General features: G+C 41.0%; 1 protein-coding gene across 1 annotated transcript in view; it reads right to left on the reverse strand.

Annotated features, from left to right (window-relative positions):
• Positions 1-27,726, reverse strand: part of brip1 (BRCA1 interacting helicase 1) — an 83,068-nt gene that overhangs the window by 49,120 nt on the left and 6,222 nt on the right. Inside the window, exons 5-7 of the mRNA XM_083913557.1 lie at positions 22,559-22,701; positions 22,116-22,253; positions 9,224-9,496 (exon numbers count right to left, since the gene is read on the reverse strand). Coding sequence (XP_083769683.1) covers positions 9,224-9,496; positions 22,116-22,253; positions 22,559-22,701 — 554 coding nt within the window. The remainder of the gene's footprint in view (positions 1-9,223; positions 9,497-22,115; positions 22,254-22,558; positions 22,702-27,726) is intronic.

The raw sequence follows: 27,726 nt of genomic DNA on the forward strand, positions 1-27,726 counted from the left end.
AGCTGTATTGTCACGTCACAAAAAGGATGACTTTCTAACCTCACTCCTGACGATTTGAATACATTTTTCCTACATGCTAACCTACTATATGTGAGAGAGTGTTAGAACTGGGTTTGATTAACCACAATGACTAATAATTCAGGAGACAGGGGGCCACAAAAAGTAGACACAGATATCTTCTTCAAAAATGAAGATAAACGTATGGTTTTCTAATTACCTTAAAGCTAAAAAACAATGGCGGTGGTGGCTTGGTATAGTGGTGGTTTCTGTTCTTAGACCTTACAAAGGACCTGCCACACCGTTTACTTTCCCAGGACATCCTGATCAAGTTGGGGTTGATTTTGGCGATGTGTTCACATCAGTGGAGCCATACACAGCAACAGGCAGAGCATACCGTCTATGTCCAGATGATCGCTTGGACACTAACTTCAAAATAAAAAGAGGATAAAGATTTTCAAACCTGCACTTGACTTTGCAACTTCACAACACATTTTGCTTACTTGGGCTTACAATGTGCTCAACAATACTCTAAAACAAAATAATAGAACCACCGTTGGACTAATGATGTCCTGGCCCTCAAGATGCCATTTAGAGGTGTCACTCGTTAGAAACAATAAGGTAGAGACTGATTAGACAGACACGTTGTGGGAATACCTCCTGGAATGTCTACAGACAGTGGAAACATATGATCAGTCATATGAGTTAGCATTTGCCACGTCAGAACTTATTCACCAAAAACGTTTCTATATCCCATCTACAGCATCTACTCTGTGACAAACGCAAAACACCTCAAGCGAGCAAGAACTTTTGAGAAAGTTTTATCGGATTTTACAGTATCCATGCAGCTTTTCTAATGCTAATTCTAATCAAAATACAAATAAAAATAGGTGTATGGAAACATGGCTAGTGCTGCAGCTCTAGTTGTACTTTCAATTGAATGCCCCCAAAGCAATTTCAGTTAAAAGCAACTGGACTTGGTTATTTGTCGAGGAAGACGTTTCAACTCTCATCCAAGAGGCTTCATCAGTTCATGTTACACATCTGACCAGGCTGGGACTGGTCCAACTATCAGGTGTGGAGATCCAGGTATTTAACCTTTCACAAGGCCGATGATGTCACTGGAACCCTTTGGGCTCCAAATGCGTTTGAGTGACAGTCATTGGTGGGAAGTAGGTTTCGACTTCGTTAGTGCTCTACTGGGGCATAACAAGTCATTGGAGTCACAGGAGGCCATTTGTAAACGGTTGTTCTTTGAGGTTAGATTGTTGAATCTCCTGGGGTTGGATGAAAAGGCCGCATTGTAAATTGGAGATAAGTGATGTCTCAGACCTCCACCTCTGTTTAGCGATGGTTTCTCTACTTTTACATAGATGGCTTCTATTACTCCTCTTTCAAACCATCTGTCCTCTCTGTCCAGGATGTGGACATTGTTGTCATCAAAGGAGTGGGCTTTCTCCTCGAGATATAAGTGGACAGCAGAGTCCAGGCCTGAGGAGTTAGCTCTCCTGTGTTGGGCCATGCGCTTATGCAGTGGTTGTTTTGTTTCTCCAATGTAGAGATCTTTGCATTCCTCGTTGCACTGAACAGCATAAACCAGATTGCTTTTGTGGGTGTGTTGTGTTCTGCCCTTGGGATGTACTAGTCTCTGTCTGAGTTTGTTACTGGGTTTGAAACACACAGGGATGCAGTGTTTGTTGAAGATCCTCCTGAGTTTCTCAGATACCCCAGCCACATACGGGATGACTATGTAGTTTCTCTTGTTTTCTTTTTCAACCACTTTAGTTTTCTTTCTTTCAGTTGCCGTTTTCACAAAGGTCCGGCTGGGGTAACCACAAGTTGTGGGGGCGCCTCTCAGGTGCTTGCGTTCTTCCCCTTGGGCCTGTGAGCTGGTGGGTACGTTATCAGCTGTGTTGCAGTGTTCTGATAACTCCAAGCTTGTGTTCCAGGGGCTGGTGGGAGTCAAACAGTAGATATTGATCTGTGTGAGTGGATTTTCTGTAAACCCCAATGTGGAGGCTCCTGTCATTCTCCATATGGACGTCACAGTCTAAGAAGGGCAAACTATTGTCCTTGACTTCTTCTCTGGTGAACCTGATGTTTCTGTCGACTGAGTTTATATGTTTGGTAAACGTTTGCACCTCTTTGGATTAGATTTTAACCCATGTGTCGTCCACATATCTGAACCAATGGCTCAGGGTTATTCCTTTGTAGGAGTTCAAAGCCTTGTCCTCTATCTCCTCCATGCAGATTTGCCAGAATAGGGGATACTGGTGAACCCATGGCACAGCTGTGTTTCTGTCTGTAAAAAGTGCCATTAACCTGGAAATATGTGGTGTTCAGGCACAAATCCAGAAGTTGGCAAATGTGGTCTGTTTTGAAGTTTGTTCGGTTGTGTAAGGAGTTTTCCTGTGTGAGCTGCTCTCTTACTGTGGCCAAAGCCTCCATGGTTGGAATACAGGTGAACAAGGAAGTCACGTCGTAGGATACCATGGTTTCATCTGGATCCATTTTTAGGTCTCGGACTTTGTTCACAAAGTCTATGGAGTTTTGGACTGGGTGTGGGGTGTTGCTCACCAGTGGTGCCAGGATATTGGCTATGTGTTTGGCAATGTTGTAAGTGACCAAGTTTATGCTGCTGACAATGGGCCTGAGCGGGGCCCCTTCTTTATGGATTTTTGGGAGTCCATATAAGCAGGGGGTTAAGTCCTGGGGATAGTCTGTAATATTGTGATTTGTCAATTACCCCTTCTTTTTGTAGTTGCTGTAGACACTCTATAACCTTCTTTTTGTAACCGCTGGTTGGGTCTCGTTTCAGAGTTTCGTAAGTGTTAGTCACTGAGTAGTGCAGAGATCTTTGCCTGGTAATCAGTTGTATTGAGAACAACTGTGCATCTACCCTTGTCTGCCGGAAGGATTGTGATGTTGTGGTCTCTGCTAAGTGCTGTTACCGCTTTCCTCTCCTCAATGTTGTGGTTGGACGGGGGGACCTTAGCTTGGGACAACGTTGGTGACACTTTTAACCTTAGCTGTTCAGCCCCAGTTCCAGTTAGGTTGTTTTTCTTTATAGCAGATTAGGTAGCTGTAACTCCACTATTGTATGAAAGCATGTTGTAAAATAATGTTAGAATTTCTTATATTTCAGAGATATTCAGACAATTTTGATTCATTTTCTTCTCTAGTCACCAGAGCTGACATAGAGAATGTCAGAGGCTGCTTGTGATCAGGTGTTCCAGTCATTGTAGTGGTCTACATGTCCTGACACTCATACAGTGAATGTACTGTGGAAGAAGTGTAAAGAAGCAGCATCTTGTGTACCGAGCCCCAATTACACTGTCAACAGAGGTGTCTACTTCAGATATCCCACCCTGTTCTTTATGATTTAACAGCATGAGGTGACACTGTCACACAAAATACTGTATACCTGTGGACTCAGTAACCTCCAGACATAATCATATTTTTTCTCATAATGGTATGCTAAGCCTGGCCACTTTGCTGACATTGATCCCCGTTTGCTCAGTGAAAGGGGAGTTGCCGGGGGGGATTAACAGCCATGCAGCCACATTTAGGAAAATCGGGAAAGGTTACAGCACAGTTAAAACAGAGGGCAGTTGCTTTGACTGAAGACGCCATTAGCTAAACGATGTGTGTCTCTGCTTATGAATCACTGTTTCTATACAGTGGGGTAACCTGATGCTGACTAGACTAGACCCTGAGGTGATAAACACACAGAGAATCAGTAACACCCACTCCAGTGAGGGGTTATGACTGGGCCAGCTACTTTATATGACAAAGTGAGACAATTGCCATGGTAGGCAAACACCTCCAATGACAGCGTAATTGTCCTCACTGCAGTAGGAGCCTCATCTTTAGGACATTATGGGGGTTTACAAGTGTCTCATATCTCTAAAAAAAAAAAAAAAAAAGAAGCTCACTCAATGGTTCTTGACATTTAATGTGTCAAAAGAGCCGGCTGGACCAATTGTGGATATTGTAGCAGGGTAATTGCTGCTCCAAGCCTACATTGTTGATGGAGTTTTGTCTGATAGCGGTACTTACCTGTGGGTTTGTGTTACAGGGTGACTGAAAACCTCTGAAGCAAAGATCTTTTTATAGTACATGATGGTTTGAGGTCAAGAGAGAATTATGAGTGAGGAATAGAAATCAATTGGAATCAAAAAGTTGTAATAAAATGTTGTGTGGTCTGTTTTATGTTGTCACTCACTACTAGTGTAACCAAGTTTCATTCCATGGAGAAAGTGTGTCATGAGATGTTGGATTTCACAGCTAGAAGGAGGTCAATCCTGGTTCAAAAGAGTCCAATTCAGGTCCAGAGGAGTTATTTGTTGGGCAAGGGAGGTAGACAAATAGGGGGGGGTTGAACTGTCCTAAGTCAGGGACTGTAGCAGACATACAGGTTGTGCCCTTCAAGGGATAAAAGTCATGTCAAAAGTATGGTCTCACCTGGGCTTTTGAGGCCGATACCAGTATCAATATTTGAGATTTTTACTATTCGCGACAGCGTTGCTGGTGTTTTCACCTTGTGAGTCTGTGTGTCATCATGGTAAAATGTGGTCCTGTTCATCCTGCTGTAACGGCAACTACCACAGAGGCGATTTTGAGTATTTTACCAAACTTCATATGTCAGTCTGTGGACATATTATGTTGCTGTGATAGCGTTGCACTCAACCTCCATGCAAGACACAGTCATGAAGCTTTTTAGGCGTAGCCTGCCATCGCCAGACTGATCGCAAATGTCTTTTGGTCATTGAATTTTCGATTCACAAACGGATATAAAAAAAAAAAAAAACTAGTGGTTATTTGATTTTCGTTTTAAAATACTAAAATCAAAATTGAATTACAAGGCATTTTATTTGATTTTTGTTTTTTAAGTTATGATAACGAAAATTAAAATCACTGGAAAACAAAAACAACTTATTTTTTTCATATTCCCCCCACCGGAAGTTTCCATTTTCCCAGTAAAGCAGCTGTAAGGACGGTGCTGTGTCAGAGACGGATTTATGCTTCTTATTTGATATTTGAACTTGTGACAACACATGGTTAAGGTCCTGAGGGGTTTGACTGTTGGTAGCTGTGACTGTTTTGTTCAAAAGTGCTGAATTCTATCTTTATGGTTTATTGTTGTTGAAACACTAGCTTTTTGTTGTTGGCATAGCTACAGTAAACATTTAGGTAACGTCAGTGATAGAGTACCATTATTATTATTATATGAATAAAATACAGAGCGACAACCCATAATACTTTATTGATATACTAAGAGCTATAATTAACATTAGAAATAAGGCCACAGAAGCTCTGTCTTTGCCTTAGCTTATATTAGCTTAGCTATAATCTTCCAAACAACAATAAACAATGAAATCCAACATTTCTGAACAAATCCTACTACAAATAACAACAGTCACACCCGCACTGTACCCAATGTGTTAAGATAAGTTATTTTGTCAAAGTGGAACGGCTGTTAATCAAAAGTACGTCAAATTTAGTCCTTAAATCTGATAAAGTAATCATTGTAGGAGATTTTAATATTCACGTGGACGAACAATAATAGTCTTAGTATTGCTTTTTACATAATAATGAGTTATTTGAGGACTTCCCGTCAGGATTTAGAATGAATCATAGCACTTGGACAGGTAAAAACTACCAACAACCTTCTAATAGCTTCAGACAAAGGACTTGTCTCTGTACTTGTTTTACTAGATCTTAGTGCTGCCTTCGACACTATTAACCATCGCATGCTGCTACAGAGACTGGAGCATCTAAATGGCATTAAGGGAACCGCATTAAGCTGGCTTAAGTCTTATTTATCAGATAGATCTCAGTTTGTACATGTTAACGACAAATCCTCCATACATTAACTGAGATCTACAGGGTTCTGTCCTTGGACCGATTCTATTCACCTTGTATATGCTTCCCTTAGGAATTATTAAAAGGAAGCACTCCATAAATTTTCATTGTTATGCTGATGATATACAATTGCATTTGTCGATCAATCCAGAAGAAATTGATCAGTTAGCTAAACTTCAAATGTGCATTAAGGAAATAAAAAGCTGGATGACCTGCAATTTAAACTCAGACATAACTGAAGTTATTGTACTTGGCCCCAAAGGCCTCCGAAAGTCAATAGCTAAAGATATTGTTACTCTGGACGATGTTGTGTTGTCCTCCAGCACCACAGTAAGGAATCTGGGTGTTATTTTTGATCAGGATATGTCATTCAATTCTCACATAAAACTAACGACAAGGAATGCATATTTTCACCTGCGTAATATTGCGAAAATTAGGAACATTGTGTCTCAGAAAGATGCAGAAAAACTAGTCCATGCATTTGTTACTTCTAGGCTGGACTACTGCAAACTCCTTATTATCAGGCTGCTCCAATAAGTCTGTTAAGAGTCTCCAGTTGGTCCAAAATGCTGCAGCTCGTGTACTAACTAAAACAAATCGAAGAGAACATATTTCTCCTGTATTAGCTTCTTTTCACTGGCTACCTGTAAAATCTAGAATAGAATTTAAAATCCTTCTCCTTACCTAAAAAGTTGTTATTGGTCAGGCTCCGTCGTATCTTAAAGAGCTCATAGTACCGTATTACCTGATTAAATCGCTGCGCTCTGAGAATGCAGGGCTACTTGTCATTCCTAGAGTCTCCAAAAGTAGAATGTGAGGCAGAGCCTTCAGCTACCAAGCTCCTCTCCTGTGGAACCAACTCCCAAGTGTTATTCGGGAGGCAGACACTGTCCCCATATTTAAGACCTAAAACTTTCCTTTTTGATAAAGCTTATAGCTAGGGCTTATGAGCCCTTAGCAATGTTGTTATTTTTAAGCTGATTTTGTTCTGCTTAATTATGCTGCTATAGGCCTAGTCTGCTGGGGGATAATACTTTTCCAGATACTCTGAGCTTCTCTGTCTGTATCATTCATGTCTCATCAATGCATGTTACTAATTCAACTTCTTCCCCGGAGTTGTTTGTGCTTTGTCGTCTCGCAGGTCTCTGCTTATCGTGGTGGTGCCTGCTACCATGGTCCTGCACGACGCTTTCTGCTACTATTATAATCTATCACCTTAGCTGTGCTTGTTTCTACTATTCTGCTGTATTAACTGCCATAACATATAAGTCATATTCACATTACTATAGATATTATTATAGTTACTGGAAGTGTGTCTGTCTCTGTCTTTGTGTCTCTCTTTGTCTCTCTCTGTCCATTTGTTCATCTTTTCTCTCTTTCTCTCTCCTTTTCTTCCTCCCCAACTGGTCAAGACAGTTGGCCATCCTCCACAGAGCTGGGTCTGTCTGACGTTCCTGCCTGTTATAGGGAAGGTTTTCGTTGCCACCGTACTCTACGGGGGAATTGTTGGGTCTACGTAAATCATAAATAAGTCACGGAGTGTGGTCTATACCTAGTCTGTAAAGTGTCCTGAGATAACTTTTGTTATGATTTGGCACTATAAACAAAATAAAATGTAAATTGAATTGTATCACCAGTGGCCGTGGTTTGGTCCTTATCTGGACACATCCTGTCTGGAGCAGTTTCCGGTCTTTTCTTGGTGCTTTTAGAATTAATTTACACACTTCTAAGAGTCTACAAATGATATTTCATATTAGTACATGGACATTTATACGTCTAATTGATAAAGAAAGTGATTTGGGCGACACTCAGCCTGAGCTTAACAGGTGGTGGTTTACATTGAAAATGGAAATGAAGAAGACTTTTATGGTATATTTTGGAGGTGTTATTTAATTGTGAAGGACTGAAGTATGTTCCTGATTGTGTTGGCACATTTGTTTGGAGCTCCCAGTGTTTACGGCAAGGAGATCAGGGCGTCCGAGAAGCGCCAAGGGTAGCACACGGCTAACGTTAATTCACCGTTGTCAGTGTCCGTTTGAACGTCTACTGTAAACACAAAGCTAAATCGGGCCGTTAAAACAGTATATGGTTACAAAAGTAAGAAGTTAGACTTCAGTTTCACCATTAAATAAATGTAAAACATTACACAAGTATTCATATTTGTAGGTTAAACAGAAGATTTGATAGAATTTGAAAACTGTCCGACGGGTGACATTAATCCGTAACATAATGCTGTTGTAAGATACTCAAGCAATCCAACATGTCTTTCTGAATTTTTCCATATAATAATAATAATGGTACTCTGTCACTGACATTACCTGAATGTTTATGGCAATAACAACAACAGGCTAGTGTTTCAACAACAATAAGCCATAAAGATAGAATTCAGCACTTTTGAACAAAACCAATCACAACTACCAACAGTCAAACCCCTCAGGACCTTAACGATGTGTTGTCAGAAGTTCAAATATCAAAGAAGAAGCATGAATCCCTCTCCGACACAGCCCCGTCCTCTCAGCTGCTTTACTGTGGAAATGGAAACTTCCGGTCGTTATTTTGTTTTTGTCTAAACTACAAAACGAAAATAAAATAAAATGCCTTGTAATTCGATTTTGATTTTAGTATTTTAAAACGTAAATTTAAATAACCACAAATTGTTAGTTTTTTTTATTTGTTTGTAAATTGAAAATCCAATGACAAAAAGATACATGGACCGCCTGGGCTCTCTAAGTTCTTTTTCAGTTTCCAAGGGGCTTCATCAGTGCAGAGCAAAATGCTTCTCGCAGCAATTGGATAGAACTACAACCAATCAGAGCCAGGAAACGTGACCTACAACCAGTCACAGTAACAAAATGGCAGTTTTTGCTTAGTGGAAAACAAGGTTGACCGGGTAAGAAACTTTCTCAAATTATAGCTAATCGGTACACTAAAATACATTTCTGAAAAAATGTTATGCGAGAAACAGGCAATACAGCAACAGAATATGGAGTCATATTTGATCAGAGCTCCCTAGTTCGACCGTTTGATCTGACTTTCGGGAGCCTGAAAAACTGCACTGAACAGGTGTGTGTAGTTGAGATTAAAATGAAGGGTGCTGAATGTAGGGGGGCAGACAGCTGGGAAAGGGCCATTGATTGATTGTTTGGTTGATGTTGTTTTTTTAAACCATTTTTCATTTCATTTTTTTACACAAGTATAAAACCAACAGTTTGGATAAGAATCCCTTACATTTGATTCTTAATAGAGTTGCGACCATGTTACAGGGAGTGACTAATACTGCAACTGAAATCAAAATCATATTAAATACTTACTAAATAGGATGTATGTGCATGTATGTGTGTATGTCAGTGTTCATCCTCACATCTTTTGCCTCCAGCAGCTCCTTGCAGCGTTCATTGCGGTTGGAGTGAGGCACCACCTCTGCGTTGACACAGCTGTGACCTCTACTGGATAAGATGGTCATGGGCACACTGGAGTGAACGGTGCGCTTCAGCTCATTGGCGATCTGGGTTATCTGTTTATGTGTGCGAGTGCCAAAGAAGATCTTAGGAATCTTCTTTTTGACATCTTTGTCTTTTTCTTTCACATCGTCTTTGGTCGAAGCACATAAGCATTTGGAGCAGGATTCAGGGGACTGGATGGAGAAAAATAAAAAACATCTCACTACTACAGCTTAGTACCAGGCACAATACCAGCAACTGTCATGTTATGCTGATAAAACTGTCACCGATAAAATTCCTTGACAAATCATGCAAAGACTAATTGGATGCCTTTTTTTTAGAGCTAATAACTGGGTAGTGGGTCTTAGATATTGCACTGAAAATAGATGGCTCAGAAACTGGTCTGTTTGGAGAAATGTGCAACATTTGTGACACAAAGATGTAATAATAGTTAAAAATTTAAATAATTAAATCTAAGGTTATACTTCTCAACTAATAGATGCATTTAAACTGCTAAATGAAAGTTTAATGAAATTCTGCATTGATTTATAACTTGACAAGTGATTTGTACAACAACTGTTTTATACTGTATGAAAACCTTCAGGTCAATACATCCCTGTAGCCATCTGAGGGCAGTACAATGGATATGTTGATAAATCTGTGCCATTGCTGACTTCCCCCATTGTGGTTCATCAATTAAATCATGAACAAACACCAAGCTGCTAGAAAAAGAAAACACAAACCTCTGCATCCCTCGGACAGGTCATTTATAACTCAGTATTCTTTCTTTTTGTGCAGGAGTCGCTGAATTTCCTGGTGCTTAATCGGATGCATCACAGCCTCCTTTCCAATTTTCTGGCAAAAATTGTTTCATGTTTTATTCTCGACATGATGAAAATTCTTATTTCCCTTATTATGTAGAATTATTTATTTGATCGTGTTGCTAAATAAAACTGCAAACATAAGTGGTATGGCATAAGCACAGCTATAAAAGCCACAATGTGCCTTTGGCTGCAGAATTGCGGTGCTGTTTGTTCATGTCGTGGCATACTGCACCCTCAAGATAACATGATTTCCTGGAGAAGCTCTCTCTCCATTGTGTTGAGTCGTGGTTGTCGTTCTCCACTGTGATTGGCACAGCCGCACTCATTCTTTTTGCATGATCCAAAATAGCAGATGCATTAAGGTGACACACTCACACACAGTCTGTGCACCCAAGACACATCACTTTCAACTGGTCGTGCTTGTACCACTACATTTATGGGCATGCATCTGATGGCAACCACCCCGCCAATGCACACTATGACAGCAACAACACATGCGTGCACATGGTGCAATGTTTTATTATTGGTAATGTTGGCTGCCTGTTGGCGGATCTAACAGTGGTGCTTATTTATTTATAAAGCAACAGTTAATAAATGACTATCTTAAATCTCATCTTTTTATGTTAATGCCAGATTTGCATCAGGGTGTTTCAATTGAAAAATATTCTTCACTACTGTTATTTTCTAAGTATTGTGAAGGCCAAACTACATTTAGATTTCCAGTGTATTATGGTAAGAAAAGCCCCTGGCTCAGCATTATTATCCACTGTCTGAATAGGTGCTCTGACAGAACATCTTGTATGCTCTTTTGAAAACACACAGGGATGCATAAAGAATCTGCATCCATACATCAGGTGTCCTGTCACTTTGCACCAGATGACCTTTTGAGTCTGAAAGACGATAGGCCACCATTGTGGCGGCTGAGAAAATCTAGCTGCTTCATAATTGGCCGTCCAGTAACGTGGCGGATTCCCCCCTCACATGTGAAGTGTAGCCGCTTATGAAACTGATCCTGCTTATGTGTTGAGCTCTTTTAAGTGGTGTACTCTTTGACCATTCAGTGGCTCACATACACCATCCAGTCACAGGCTTGTCAAATCCTGAATTGAAACTGTAATATCACTTAAGATTCTGTAGTCAAAAATATCCTCATCATTATTATCACTTTCAATATCATCAGTAGTAGTAATTTATCTATATCTAGCTATACAGAACTAATATAAAAAATACAACTCAGGAAAAGATAAGTATACACTGAATATCAAAATTAGAGAAAAGATTATTAATACTTGATTTATTCTGAAATAGTGTTATTTTGGATTGTTCATAATTTGATAGAATATCTGCTGTGGCTATATCACTGCTGTACTAGCATGTTTTTTTAAAATAACCAAGGCACTTCAACAAACTCCTTTATTTTGTGAGAAAAAAAGTAATCAAAATTAGAGAACACTTTCAGATCCCTCTCAGTTATTGGTGTTAATCTGGCACCTGGTAACAATTGACCTCATTGTTGGACACACCCTATTTATCTGGCAGCTCTCCTGGTCACTTTGCAAACCCTGAGACAGCAGGTTGTCCAGATGAAGGCCAAAGAGATGACCCTCTCAGCCATCAGAGAGAGGTTGGGCGTTCACAGTCTGTGATTTCAAGAAGACTGAAACTTTACAAGGACACAGATTCATTTAAGTCCCTCAAAAAGGCTGGTCGTCCACGTAAAACAAGTGCACGAGAGGACAGGATTATGAGAAGACTCTCAATGGGGAATCAGTTCAACACTGCAGCTGGAGTTGGTCTCCAGTTCAGTGCTGAACAGGGCAACGATATGTCTTTGCACACAATGACTCGTCATTTAAGACTTTTTGGACTGAAAGCCCACTCTGTAGTGACCAAACCTCTCATCAGCAGAAAGAGTAAAAAGAATAGACTTGCCTTTGCTGAGGAGCATGTTATGTGGACAGAGGAGAACTGGTCCAGAGTGACTTCAGTGATGAGAGGATGTTCAGTTTATTTTGGGTCTGATGGAAACCCAAAGTGTGTAAAGAAGGCAGTTATATTTGGAGGAGGAAGTGTCATGGTTTGGGGATGTTTTCTGCAGCAGGGATTGGGCCTCTTGTACAGCTACATGGGAAGGTGAATGTAAATGTTTAGGTGAACCTCCTTCAGCAAAATACAATACCTCCAATGCAATTGTCTAATCAGCTGCAACTTCCATGCAAGACAATGTCCCCTGTCACACTGCAAAACAGGTTAAGCAGTTCCTTGAAGCTGAGAATACTGAAACAATGAAATGGCCAGCCCAGAGTCCAAATCTAAGCCCCATTGAGAATGAATGAGTAAGGATAAAATAATTATTATCTTTTTCTAGGAGCAGCACAAAAGTGAGACAGAGCTTTGTCTTTCTGTGGCTGAGATATTTTTGTTGAAAGAAAGACTAGAGAAGTCCAGCAGGAAACAGCAGGAAGTTAGAAGTCTAAAGCATTGATTTATAACTTGACAAGTGATTTGTACAACAACTGTTTTATACTGTATGAAAACCTTCAAGTCATTACATCCCTGCAGCCATCTGAGGGCAGTACAATGGATATGTTGATAAAACTGTGACATTGCTGACTTCCCCCATTGTGGTTACGTCAATTAAATCATGAACAAACACCAAGCTGCTAGAAAAAGAAAACACAAACCTCTGCATCTCTCGGACTTGTCATTTATAACTCAGTATTCTGTCTTTTTGTGCAGGAGTCGCTGCATTTCCCGTTGCTTAATCGGGTGCATCACAGCCTCCTTTCCAATGTTCTGGAAAAAGTTGTTTGCGGATATGGGCCATCTCAGATGCGACTTGGCAGGTTTAAAGCGGTAATAGAAACACAAATCATCTCGGCGTAGATTAACTCGGTGCTGCCAAAAACACCAATAGGAAAAACATACTTGTCATCACTGCACGGTAGTATTTTGAGACTTTTGTAAAACGGTGTCTGACCTCTTTCTTAAGAGATTTCCATATTTTTGTTAAGATTGAATAAACATAGCTCAAAAGCTTGGCAAACAACTTTATCCCTATATTCTCTAAAAAATGACCCGAATTATTCCAAGTAAGAATGAATGGTATGTGTTGTCACGCATCACAACTTATGATGGGGATCAGAAGGTAGCACTTCTGATGACAGACATGCAGTTCGAGTTACCCAGCGGCTCAGATTTTCCAAGCATGTTTGCCCATCAAATATTACAATGTGTGATGGAGTGTAGGCAAAAGAGAGCCCTTAGAGAGCCGTCTCTCAGAGTTAAGAGGGATAACGAGCCCTGAGTCTATGTGAAAAATAAACAGAGGTGCTGCAGGGCCCCAACACCAGTTCAAGTTACCTTTCTCCTCTGGAACAGTTATGCTCTACAGCCTGGGCCCTGAGCCCGATCACCTTACTTGCTGCTGCCACATTAAATAGAGCCATCCACATTTCCTGCCCCAAGATGGTCAATAATTACTTATTCATTGGCAGGTGGGGGGAGGTGGGGGGTAGGGCAGTGTAGAAGGCCTTGCTGATGAATAGAGGCCCTTGTCAAAAGCTGCAGCAGGAAACAGCTGACACAAGAGTATCATTTTACGCGCCTGCCTCCCGAGATGCCAGGACAACAAGGTTTCAAGCCTGGCCCCACAGCCCATAGCAGACACCCCCTAGAAAGGAATGCAGATAACTGGCAAAAGAGGCAAACAGGATGTCAGCTCTGGTCGCAACAAGAACATACTGGTTCTTTCAGTACAGAACCATTCCACTGGTGTTGCTCCTTGGGTGCCACTAGCAATGAGAATGTCTTCTCTTTGTCTTTCAAACAACATGTAACGTAAGGGAACTGTTTGCTCATTAACACAGATTTTACAGGTACGCCATATAGGACAGGTGTACTAAATTTACTAAGCTTCTTCAAGTATACTAACTTTCCTTTAGTAGAGTAGTAGCCACATTTCCTTGGCATACCTACACTACCATGTGCAAGTGTATGCAATGGCTAAAGCTTCCTTGAATTGACAGAGGTCAGTGGTCAGAATATTCCTAATATATAGTAGGCTTCTGTTGCTTTACTACCTGCCAACACCTGAGAGATGGAAATCTCACACTCCACGGGGCCAGTCAGAGGGCACTGAGGGGCCGCAGGCAGTGGATCACTTAGGTATCACTGGCGCCTCTCACTGGACACCAATTTGCTCCTCATTCCACAGCTTTCGAAGGCTTGGAATTCACTCCAATAAGGGTGGGCTTCAATAGCCAATACCTCGGAAGACTTGACACCGAACACCCCCTCCTCCAAATATGACCACACTGTGCAGGTAGGGGGCCCTGGCAAATATCTGTCCTCCAAAGCACCTGTTTATCCCTCGGGCGCAGTAACCAGCGGGTGAACCCCATTCAATATTTATCCCCATGGCTTTCACAGATCAGCGGTCCAGGCAAGGCAAACCCTCTTAATTAAAACTGGAGCTTGCTTCAAAGGGCCCCATTCAGGCCGTCAGTCAGCGCTCGCGAGACAAAAGAGCCAGGGTCATGTAGCTGCAGGGAAACCAGAGACAGACGCACTTTTTCGACTTCACTTTCCCTCCTCTTTTTCCACCTCCAACCATCCACAGCTCTAAATCCAAGTCAAACACCTGTAGCAAGTTTGAACGCAGTTGTGGGAGTTCAGCCATTTCTGTGAGCTGCATGTCTAATGATTATGGCTAACCTGTTGGTCTTTGGGACTTGTTGGTCTTTGGGACCTGGATAGAACTCAGGACCATTGATTATTCACCAGACACAGACTCTAGATACCTTTAAGAACATGGTGTTACTTGACACACCTAGTTTGGTTGCTTCTGACTGTGGCAATGCAGCTTCAAAATACTCTCAGTTGTCAGTTAATTAGCTCCACCTAACTTAAACTAATGCAGTTTAATAAACAGCTCTGTAATAAATCAAAAGCTGAAACAACTAGTCAATTAATTGATGATGTGAATCATCCTCAAGCAACTGTTTAGATAAATAATTAATTGTTTCAGTTATTTCTCAAGCAGAGATGCCAAACATTAACAAATGGGCTGCAATTATATAGTTCTTTTATCAACGTGCATTACAGTTTTAGTCTCTCATTCAAACATTCCCACACCAACGGGGCACGTAAAACTCACCAGACAGAAGGATCACAATTACACACTCGGAATCAGAAAATGTCTTCTAAATAGTTGTCCAAAAGGTCCAAATAATGTTCTCCAACAGAAACAGTCCAAAGTTAAATCAAAAATAATTTTTCGGTTTCAAGCACAACAAAAGGAGGAGGGAATCATCTTCTCAAACTGAATAATAAAGGATCTCTGATAAGTTTCAGTTCCGTTTTTCCCGTTAGGAGTGGAGCGTCTTCCCAAACAATTTAACAAACAATATTTAAACAAGTGAATGTCCAATGCTGTCAGAGTTTTCTGAGAATTGTAAACACGTTACCATGTAGAGACAGAATTTACATGCTGTCGTGTAAATAAGATCAATAACGTAAGGCTGTTTAGTTTGTTTACTAAAGGGACAAGGTATAGAGCTGTTCTATAGGAAAGAGATCCTTAAATGACTTCTGTTGGGATCTGACGCTATTCAGAAAATGCAATTAAGTAAAATTCACTTGACTTTCAAGGGGGACGGGAGGTGCTGATGGGGGGGCGGGGCGCCCCCCTGATATAATGGTAGGGGAAACACTGAAGGTGCTTATATTTTGTCAACCCTTATTGATATAAATAGGGTGCTTACATTTCTAATACATTAAATAGGGTCACTACCATTGTCCTTACAATCATAAAAATAAAAATAAATGATGCCAAGCTGATGCAGATGTTCCACAACTTAATACTTTGTTGCAACTTTTGACAGGACACTAATGTACAATGGCTGTGAGGATGTCTCTTTCCAGGGGCTTACAACAGAAAGGTGGCAACCTGAAGGTTCCATAGGTTTCTGTGGCACAAAGATTTGAGAATGCTGAAGCAGGCTGGTGCTTGAGGCTAAAAGAAATTAATGAATACATTCCTGTTTCTAACCCCATCCTGCATATGAATTTTACCAAACATTTAGCTTTGTATTTTACAGATTTGTGTTTAACAAAGGTGGATGGGGGGTTTGAATGAATCATTTGCAAATTATTTGACTTCATGTCAAAGCAAATCAACAAAGTGTAATCATAACGGACACATAGACACACTCGGACACACACACCTGCAATGTAAGCCTGAATACATGTGAAACTTTATCAAAGCCTTTGCCAATTTGGTGGAGTATAACGCCACCTAGTGGTGTTACTAAATTGTCATTTTGATTTCATTACTGACACAGTGACAGACTGGCATCCTGTCCAGGGTGTACCCCGCCTCACGCCCGATGTCAACTGGGATCGGCTCCAGTCCCCCCCATGACCCCGATACAGACAAACGGTTGAAGATGGATGGATGGATGGATGGATACTGACACAGTGAAACCATAAAATAAATGGTCAAAAAATCATTATAATCTATGATCCACGAGTTGTTGAACCATTCTGTTTCTGTGACACTGGTAAGCTGCAACAGACATTTTCCCCCAATAAACGAGGGTATTCATGGGGATTTATAAAGTAATTATTATTCTTCTACAGCAGACATTTAATAACACCTTATAGCAGGACAATCACGTGTAAATTATGACAATAAGATTGGCTTTGCAACGTATGAGACTTTAAAAGCACAGTAACATCTTAGAAAAGATCATGGTTTCACACTATATTACAACAGAATTATTGTTTTTTTATAAATGGCAATATGTGTAAAAAGGCCCCCTTTTAAAACTAAATTTAATTAACAAGAAAGTTGTATGTCTTCCGTTTGAACGAAAGGAGGGGAAAAGAGCAGGACCTTTTCTCATTTCACATTTTCTCCGCTGTATGTGTGTGGCTCAAATTGACGAGGAAGACAGATGAGCACATGGTTTGATTGATGTCAATTATCAATTCAATTGTTTTAAATTCAATTTTATTTATAGTGCCAAATCATAACAAAAGTTATCTCAGGACACTTTACAGAGTAGGTAAAGACCACACTCTATGACTTATTTATGATTCACATAGACCCAACAATTCCCCCATTGAATACGGTGGCAACGAAAACCTTGCCTATAACAGGCAGGAATGTCGGACAGACCCAGCTCTATAGAGGACGGACATCTGTCTTCACCGGTTGGGGAGGAAGAAAAAGAGAGAGAAAGAGAGAAAAGACGGACAGACACTGGACAGACAACCAGATCTTGTGCCAACGTGCGCAGCTGGTAATCAAAGGATTGCAAGTATTGCAAGTATTGTAATTGAGTGATAAGAAGCCCTGGTGGATGCTTGATTAGTAGACTAAAATAAATAATTAGGTGTATTTTTCGGTGTGCGCACCAGGCGTGTCATTAGACCTGGGCATTCGGGGCTCTAGCCCCGGACCTCTGTGGCCGTCAAAAAAAGCAGTAAAAACAGCAATATTCTGACATGTCCAAATTGACAAGAGATAACAAATTCAAACTTAAAGCACACTGACTAGATAACTTCAGAAACAAACTTAAAGCAGACTGACTTGATTACTTCAGAAACAAACTTAAAGCGGACTGACTTTATAACTTCAGAAACCAACTTAAAGCAGACTGACTTGATGACTTCAGAATCAAACTTAAAGCAGACTGACTTGATAACTTCAGAATCAAAGTTAAAGCAGACTGACTTGATAACTTCAGAATCAAACTTAAAGCAGACTGACTTGATAACTTCAGGATCAAACTTAAAGCAGACTGACTTGATAACTTCAGAATCAAAGTTAAAGCAGACTGACTTGATAACTTCTAAATCAAACTTAACTTGCCTGTTCTTCGGTTTAACAAGTGACTCTGTTAACTGGAGAATTTCAGCTGAGTGCCTCTGCGGTTTCCATAGTGTCTGCAGATGATGAAAACAGGATTATGTTTTTAAGAGAGATACTCACATAGTATAAAAAAAAAGGAGATGGTCTGAGATATGTTTTACTATACCAGGGTGACAGCTACGTGGCTGGTGGCGCACCGGGTTAATCTCTTGACTTTCATTTATTTTCCAACAGCAGCATGACTACACATCTTCTAAAAAAAAAGATGTTTAATAAAACTATACGCACTCGTGTTTACACAGGCAGGTTATATAATATATATAATATATATATATATATATAATATATATATATATATATTATATATATATTATAATAATATATATATATATATATATACTATAAAGACTGATCAGGCAGGTGACGTTATGTTTAACATTGTCATGGAAAACTGAACATAGAGGCATTCACAAGGACAGCTAAGAATTCTCTTCCCATTATTAACATCTGCCGTCACTATGGCAACCGCGGGCAGTTAACGGGTCACTGGTTTAACCCAAACACCGGTCAGGAGTGAAAACTTCCATCGGAGCAGTGATATCTTCTGGTTTGCACAGTTTCAAGAGACCTGCAGTGGATTCAGCCCGGTCCCCTTGACATCGGGTCGGTGCATGTCAGTGTTTCTGAGGCTGTAGGCTGTTCTAATGTCTCATTCTGGCTGCCGGGGTCTGTGCTGACCTTTCCTATCCTTAACAGAAACATTAACCTGCTCAGTAGACCTGTCCCGACAGGAGTCACACATGACCATTGGTCTTTCCTTTCCTTCTCAAACTACCTCACAATTGCATGTTCATCTGCGCAACTTAAAAAATTTCTCAGGGGAGAAACCCCCAAACCCTGTCTGGAAAGGACTCTGACTTCTGGGCTACAGCCCCAAATCTTTTCATTAGCTAGCAACTAGCCTTGCGGGCGCTATGCGCACTATTAGTCAATATGATAGTACCGGCACAAGATAAAAACTACTTTCACCCCTGTACAGAACTAACAGGTTGAGTCAGATGCACCAATCCTATATTAAGATCGAATATCGGCCCCAATATTAAAAATTAGCTTGACCGGGTATCAGGTTATTAACCAAATCAATGGACCGATCCATTAAATGGTCACGAGCAGCGTGTGTGCAGCATGCCGGTTGACTCACAACTTACACCAGGGACCAACTGCAAAGACATGGAGCGAGCCAAAGACTCAGCTGTTCTGAGGTATTTCACCCAGTTTAGTAAACTGAAATACAGAAATAAAGATACAAATGTACAAACTATTATGTGTTCACAACACTGTAACAATAGCATGTGCTAAGATTTTCTTTTATACACAGTTACGAAAAACTACAATTAGCATGAATGCTAACTAATTGAAAATGCTATAGACGGGCTAGACAGCTTTTGAAGTTAACTTTCTTTCTATTGTTCTTCACTATTTTAATCCAACCACGTATATTTTATTGCCTAAAACTAACCAAGTAACGTCCGTTTTGTAGGAATTCACAATGTGACCCAAACTATTAAAAAGTGACGCCAACGGCGACCGTTCTCATGGATACAGCCTTCTGAAACTGCTGGGAGATGTAGCAGGAATTTTCTAACCCATATCTATGAGGCTGATAACCACTAATTACAGCCATTTAATGGAGTGACAACGTCTGAAGTGGGTGCTATGGACGAGGTTCCTTTCTTATTTTGCCAAAATTAATAAACACGTTGAAACAAAGTACTAATAGTCTGCTATATGTTGCTGCACTGGCAAACCAACATGATGTGCTGCATAGAAGAATGTGAAATCAATATATGTACTACATGATAACTTATTAAATGAATACTGTGCCTTGCAAAAGTATTAACCCCCCTTGGCTTTTTACCTATTTTGTTACATTACAGCCTTAGTTTGATGTTTTTTAAATCTGAATTGTATGTGACGGATCAGAACACAATAGTCCAAGTTGGTGAAGTGAAATGAGAAAAATATATACATAAAACTATTTTTTAGAAATAAAAAAATGAAAAGTGTGCATGTGCATATTTATTCACCCCCTTTGTTAATGAAGCCCATAAAAAGCTCTGGTGCAACCAATTACCTTTAGAAGTCACATAATTAGTGAAATAATGTCCACCTGTGTGCAATCAAAGTGTCACACAATCTGTCAGTGCATACACACATCTTTTTTAAAAGGCCCCAGAGGCTGCAACACCTAAGCAAGAGGCACCACTAACATAACACTGCCATGAAGACCAAGGAACTCTCCAAACAAGTAAGGGACAATGTTGTTGAGAAGTACAAGTCAGGGTTAGGTTATAAGAAAATATTCCCAAGAGCACCATTAAATCTATCATAACCAAATGAAAGAACATGGCACAACATCAAACCTGCAAAGAGACGGGCGCCCACCAAAACTCACAGACCGGGCAAGGAGGGCATTAGTCAAAGAGGCAGCACAGAGACCTAAGGTAATTTTGGAGGAGCTGCAGAGTTCCACAACAGAGACTGGAGTATCTGTACATCGGATGTCAATAAGCCGTATGCTCCATAGAGTTGGGCTTTATGGCAGAGTGGCCAGAAGAAAGCCATTACTTTCAGCAAAAAACTGAGTTGAGTTTGCAAAAAGGCATGTGGGAGACTCCCAAAATGTGTGGAGCAAGGTGCTCTGGTCTGATGAGACTAAGGGCGCACTCACACTGTCCATCCGTACCGTGCCTAGTCTAGTTCATTTGACCAGTGTGAGTGCAATCGTACCGCGCCTAAGCTTGCCGTCCACAGCCCGTTTGGGAGAGGTGGGCTTTTGTAAAGCACAATTGCACATGGACGAGCATGAGCGTGCACACGTGTACGAGCACTAGGCCTACGGCGGTTCTGACGTCATGTTATGTGCGCCTGTTCGGACATAGAAAAAAGAAGGAGGGACCATGCACGGACATTTAAAACACGTATAGGCAGCAAGAAGCATTCGCGCGAGGCCCAGATAGTGTGAGTACAAACGGAAAATAGTTCCCCACAGAAGCAACGTAGCGTACGCATCACCGCTTTTTAAAAGTGTGGCGCAGCAATGATGCTGTGGCACGAGAGCTCAGTTAGAAACAGGCGGCCTGACTGTTATATTATTATAATATATCATATACAGTGTTTCCCCTACCATTAAATTCAATTTAACTTTGGACTGTTTCTGTTGGAGAACATTATTTGGACCTTTTGGACAATTATTTAAAATAAATGTTCTGATGCCGAGCTCATTGTGCAATACACTGATTTAAACTGAGTTTGCATTGTGGCTCTGATTATTGCTTGTAAATCTTGATCCTTCTGTCTGGTGATTTCTGCACGCCCCCAGTGATGAGGAGTTCTGATTAGAGATGCAAACTGGATCGGATCTCTCCCATCTTTAGTGCTGATGAGTCATTAATGAGTTTTTCCTTTGTCAAAGTTTTGCACTTTTGAAGTTTTCAATTCCCAATGTTGAAATTTGCAGTTCAATTAATAATATTCAAATGTTTTTCAAAATAATACTTTGGCCTCTTTTCTAAGCATGTATATAATACTGTTATATCAATGAAAAGTACTGAAACAGATGTATATGCAACAAAAAGAGGCAATTTATTTTTTGGCCGCTAAAACATTTACTTGGCAGGTAGATCTACCGGTCCCCTTGGCAGTTGAGTCAAAAAGTTAGTTTACAGACCTGACTGGAAGCGCAGTACTTTGTAGTTCTACTTTGTAGCATTTTTTGTGTGCATTTCCTGCCTGAGATTGGCGCTGCCAAAAAGTGGCGGCTGCAAGACGCTCAGGGGCAATTTTCATACAATGGTATACCGTGAAACTGATATACTATATTTTGACATTGATTACATTGTATTGATGTTTCATTTCCCTCTCTGTATAATGGGGATATAGCTGAACTGTATGTGATATCGATTTCCTGAGGATTTTTATGGCTGCATGTAGAAAATTGTTACCAAATACTGGCTTTAGAGAAACCTCACCACTATGGACCTTTTGATAGGTACTGACAACTATTTTCACTTCAATAAAAAAATGACTTACATCTTGGAGTTTACTTACGCAGCATGATGAGGACAATCCAGCTGCTTGGCTGGTTTGCCCCGTGGTCCAACTCCGAGTACATGAAGGCTCATTTTTCAGCTCTAGCTCATCATCTATGAATATCACTCCCTGCTCCAGACGCTGCTTTTTACGGCTCTGAGGAACAAACACAGGAACTTTACTCCACTGAGCTGCACATTACTCAACATTCACATTACTCGGCTAGTTTTGACAAGATGCTGTTTCACAAGACAGCTTGCTTATTATCAGTACACATTATCTCGAAAAAGTTATGTTATTTTATTTTCATAAGGTGTGGTTACCGTGGTTATCAGGGGGTCTGATATATTAAAAACATGCAAACATTTTGTTACAGATGGAAATTATATCAGATTATTACATAAGATTTCAGTGTAATACAACATAAATGTGTAACAGTATATATAAAGCATCTTTACTACCTTGTGCTCAGCGGTGCGAATGCGTTTTCTATCTGGCTGGAAATCGTCGTCCTTCTTGCGCTCAGAGCTGAAGGAAGACTGGAACTTCTCAGACAGACGAGAGGCTACAGACTTTCTTTCAGGTTGCAACTCGGTAAAAGGCACTGAAACACAGCAAGTGCAAAACATACAAATGCTTCGATTGTATACAGTAGAAATTAAGTATGGAAATGGCTTAGTGCTGACTATCTCTTGGTAAAATCATATCTGTGTAAACAGGGTCAAGGTAAGTATCTTAATTTGTCTGTATCCAGCCTCTGGCCATTTTAATTGGTTTATTATAGTTTCTCAACTCAATTGTGTTGAGAAAGTGCGCTACAATGGGTGGGAATACTGGATACTACTTTAAGAAAGCACTTCATTAAATTCTTACCATCATATAAGGACCCCTGATGGCAAGGACTAAGGACGTTCACATGTAGCGTTTTTTGCGCCCTCACATCCACTGTTCTTAATGTAAACATGTGGAAGGCCCACTCATGCTTATTTTTCAGACACTTTCAGGGCACAACGGCTGAGTTAAAAAAAAGTTCAACTTTCTGAACACAGTAGCAATCAGCATGCCTCGTATTTGCCAGGCGATAAAAGACACAGCATGTGTATGGCCCCCAAGAGCAGCTGATTAATGCTAAAGGCAAATAAGAGACAAAACCAAAGCCAGACCGATGTTATCGGTCAATATGGGTCTATCGTTTAAAGAACATATATTGCAGACAACAATGGATTGAGTGATTTAGAAACTATGCGATATAGCTATTTTTTTTAAAGATACTGAACATGATGTTTATTTAGCTTTTTTTATTTATTCTTTATTTTCTCAGTGTTCATTTTTAGAATTGGTTTACAGTGTAAAACATTGATGTAATAATGTCAAATATTCTTTAATTGAGTTATTTATTTTTAGGAAAGAATTTCATTGTCTCAGTTATGTGCCACATACTGTACATAAAGATGGACAAAACATCTGGTAGGGTATAGAAGGAGCACCCCTGAAGCCTTCCGGTTAGGCTGGGATGGAGTAGACACGGGTCAAGTTTCAGGACCCCGGAAGTCACAACAAATAGTAATATTCGTCTTGTTTGATGGGGACACCACCGAAATATGTTGACGTATGCGACCAGACAGACCGTAAAAGACCAGGGGGCGAAGGTTAGCCCCTCAGATGAGGCAGGTGGCAAGATTAACATGCCGGAAAACTCTCTCCACTTATTTTAAAACCTCTATTTCAACGGTCTCAGCAAAGCTAGACCAAGTCCACGCCACAGTGTCCTACCACGCTCAGAAGATAGGCTCCCTTGAGGTGAATGCAAATTTACAAGACAAGCTCCTGCTAACAGTGGAGGCCTCCTTTCATGCTATCTGGATAACCGAGAGTTGATGTGATGCCAACTGTGTATTCTGACGGGTTGCTGATATTCTGACTGTCAAGAGTTTTGAGAAGAAATCGCTAAGCGGACATTTTAACACAATACTGACATGTTGACTTGAGATCTGATGTGTTCTGATATTTTTGTATTCCCATTTTTTCATCTTTTTTTGTGCCCGCTTAGACAATCGGCTCTCGTGCCAAGTACCGGAAGCTTGTTTACATGTGGATTTCAGTTCATTATATTATATTTTTTTTTCACAGCTTTATTGAAATTTTTAGCACCCACCGCCACAGGGTTATCAGAAGTATACTTGCTTTCTGTTACTCATTTAGTTAAAGGGTTCTACTGGAGCCTGACACTGGTCATAAACTGATGTATAGTGGGAACATACTGTACATCAATACAGCCTATACATATGGTTTTATATAGGCAGGCATTCTATTAATCTTATTTGATGTAGAGGAATACCTTCACGGCCTGCCTGCCTTAAGACGTCTTAGTTTCGGTTTATGTGCCCACCTGGGACGATTAACAGTTTTTCACAAGGCTATTTGCAAAAATCCCAAATGCTGACAGTCACCGCATTATCATAGGAGGAGCCTTCAACCTGATGCAGGATGTGACTCTTGACAGATCTTATCCCACACAGATTACACTATCCAAATCAGCACACACAGTAAAACATTTGCATCAAAGTTGGGAATTTCTGATCCCCGGAGGTTAAGAAATCCCCATGGGAAAGCTTTCTCCTCATACCCATGTACACCACAGATTCTCCGGAACTGATTTCTTCTTAATCGATAACAACCTCCTTGAATGCATGTGACTATAATTCAACCAATAGTCACTTGTGACCATGGTCCTACCACAGTTGACATTAGTTTTCCACGAGATACAATTCCACATTCACCGTGGAGGTTCAGCTCACACTTACTGTCGGATAGTAAGTTTAAAGATTTTGTTGGGACTCAAATAAGCTCTTACATAGAGTTTAACAACACCCCTAATGTCAGCAGCTACTATTCGGGGACAAGCAAAATCCTATATTTCTCAACTGTGTAGGGCGGAACGGGGTAGGCTGGTGGAAATTACAGGGAAACTGTTAAGACGTGATGGAACTTACTCCACCTCTCCATCCCCCTGCCTCTATAAGAAACGGCTACTACTAAATTCAGAACACAGCCTCTTAATGACACGCGTAGTGGAGAGACAGCTGTGACAATCCAAACAAATCTTTTTTGAGCAGGGAGATAAGGCAGGGAGACTCTTGGCACAGCAGGCCCGTGCAGTTAGTACTTCCAGATTGATCTCTAAGATCCAACTACCAGACGGCAGCCACACTTCTGATCCAGTGATTATCAATAAGTATTTTTCTGATTTCTACATTACATTATATACTTCTGAATGCAGCTCAATTACTGCAGCGACCCCTAATCCTTTAGACCGTTTAACGTACCTTCAGGGCGCACTTAAACTGTCCACCCGTATCGTGCCCAAGCACGTTTCACGGGTAAAGTCTAGTTCGTTTGACCAGTGTGAGTACAACTGTACCGCGTCTAAGCGCGATACGCTTGCCGTCCACAACCCGTTTGGAAGAGGTGGTGAAGCACATGTACGAGCACGAGCATGCGCACGTGTACAAGCACGAGGCCTACGGCGGTTCTGATGTCATTGTATGTGCGCCTGTTCGGACATAGAAAAAAGAAGGACGGACCATGCGTGGACATTTAAAACAATAGCGGCGAAAGGTTCACGTTGGTGTGATGCGGAGGTGGAGTGTTTACTGCAGATTTGGTCGGATGAAAATATTCAACAGTTGGACAAGACGCACAAAAACTCTGAGGTCTATGGAAAGATTTGTAAACAAAGCGACGCATCGAGATGACGTCAATCAATGCGTGTGACGTGTTATGGCGTGATGACGTATAGGCAGGCAAGAAGCATTCCGCCAAGGCCCAGGTAGTGCGAGTACAAACGGGCCTGGTCCGCAGAGGGAGATGGAGGGGGGGACAAGTACCCTAAAGCACGGGGCACGGTACAGATGGACAGTGTGAGTGCGCCCTCAGACTGATACAAATATCTCTAGGGAACCCAACTCTCTGTTGGAGGTGCATTAAGCGATCAAGTCTATGCAAAACAGGAAATCTCCTGGTCCTGTTGGTTTTACAGTTGAGTTCTTTAAGGCTTACTCAAAGCTATTAGCCCCCATCCTTGTGAAAATGTCCAGTGACTCCTTTACTGAAGGCGGACTGCCAACAACCTTGTATGAGGCATCTATTTCATTGCTCCTGGAGAAAGACAGGGATCCTACTTCATGTGGCAGCTACAGACCGGTCTCACTTTCAAACATAAATTGTAAGATCCTCGCTAAGGTCCTCACCCTCTGCCTCCAAAGTATGATGTCATCAATAATTTCACTAGACCAGACAGGTTTCACACTAGGGAGACATCCATTCTTCAACATCAGAAGGTGGCGAGATCCCTCCCACAGTCCATATTCCCCTTTAAAACAGCTGACAAAGAGTTTAAGTATTTGGGGGAGTTCATCACCAGCTACTTCAGGGACCTTTTTCAAAAGAACTTCCAAGTGCTATTGGATAAATGCAAGTCAGACTTGTCTTATTAAGATGGTCATTTTACCAAAGTTTCTGTATCTTTTCCAACATCTGTTTTATTAATGATTTTTTGCTAAATTAGACCAGCAAGCTTTTATGTGGCATAATAAACCAGCATGTATCAAAAAACATATTCTTCAACTCTCTAAACCTGAAGGGCGGCGAGCACTACCTTCCACCACTACTTCTGGGCCGCCAACATCAATACATTTTTATACTGGCTCCGCGGTAAAGTTTCAGACGTCTGCCCACCCTTGGCTCAAACTGAAATATCATCTTCTTCCTGCTCTTTGCATCCTACGATTTGCTCACATCTCCCCATAATTGCCCATAAGGTCGCACCTAAACCGGTCATCACCAATACCATTAAAATTTGGATCCAGTTCAGGAAGCAGCATGGCTTGCACAGGGCTTCGACCCTTGCCCCAGTTTTGATTAACCATGTGTTTCTCCCTTCCTGCACCGATCTTACGTGACCTGTGTCTCGAAGGTGTTTTTATGTCCTTTGCATCTATGTCGGACAAATACAGCCTGCCTAATAGCCACTTTTTTCGGTACCTTCAAATGAGACATTTTATCCAAATGCAATTCCCACATTTTCCAAACCACCCCCCTGAAGTCGAGATGGACCAATTCCTGTCTCTCAACGTACAACACAAACTACTGATATCTCTCATTTATAATAAGATTGCTCTGTGCCCAGTCCCCACTGTATCGCCTAAAAATGCATGGGAAAAAGATTTGGGGGTAGACATTACTGAGGTCCAGTGGAGTGACATTTTAAAACTGGTCCACTCATCCTCGATTTGTGCCAGGCACAGCCTATTACAGTGGAAGGTACTTCATAGAGCCCATTTCACCAACGCTAAACTGGCTAAGATATACCCTAGTCACAGTGACGCTTGTAACCTTTGTAAGCAGTCCCCAGCCGACCATGCACACATGTTCTGGACGTGCCCGAAGCTTGCTGAATTTTGGTCTGATATATTTCAAACCCTCAAACAGGCTCTCAACCCAAATTTGGAACCAAATCCCCTGACTGCTCTTTTTGGGCTCCCTCCATCTAAAAATCTGCCCATTACTACACAATGTGTCGTGGCCTTTACCACCATGCTCGCCAGACATACCATTCTCCTTAAATGGA

This window comes from Echiichthys vipera (assembly GCF_963691815.1).
Source record: "Echiichthys vipera genome assembly, chromosome: 5".
NCBI lineage: Eukaryota > Metazoa > Chordata > Actinopteri > Perciformes > Trachinidae > Echiichthys > Echiichthys vipera.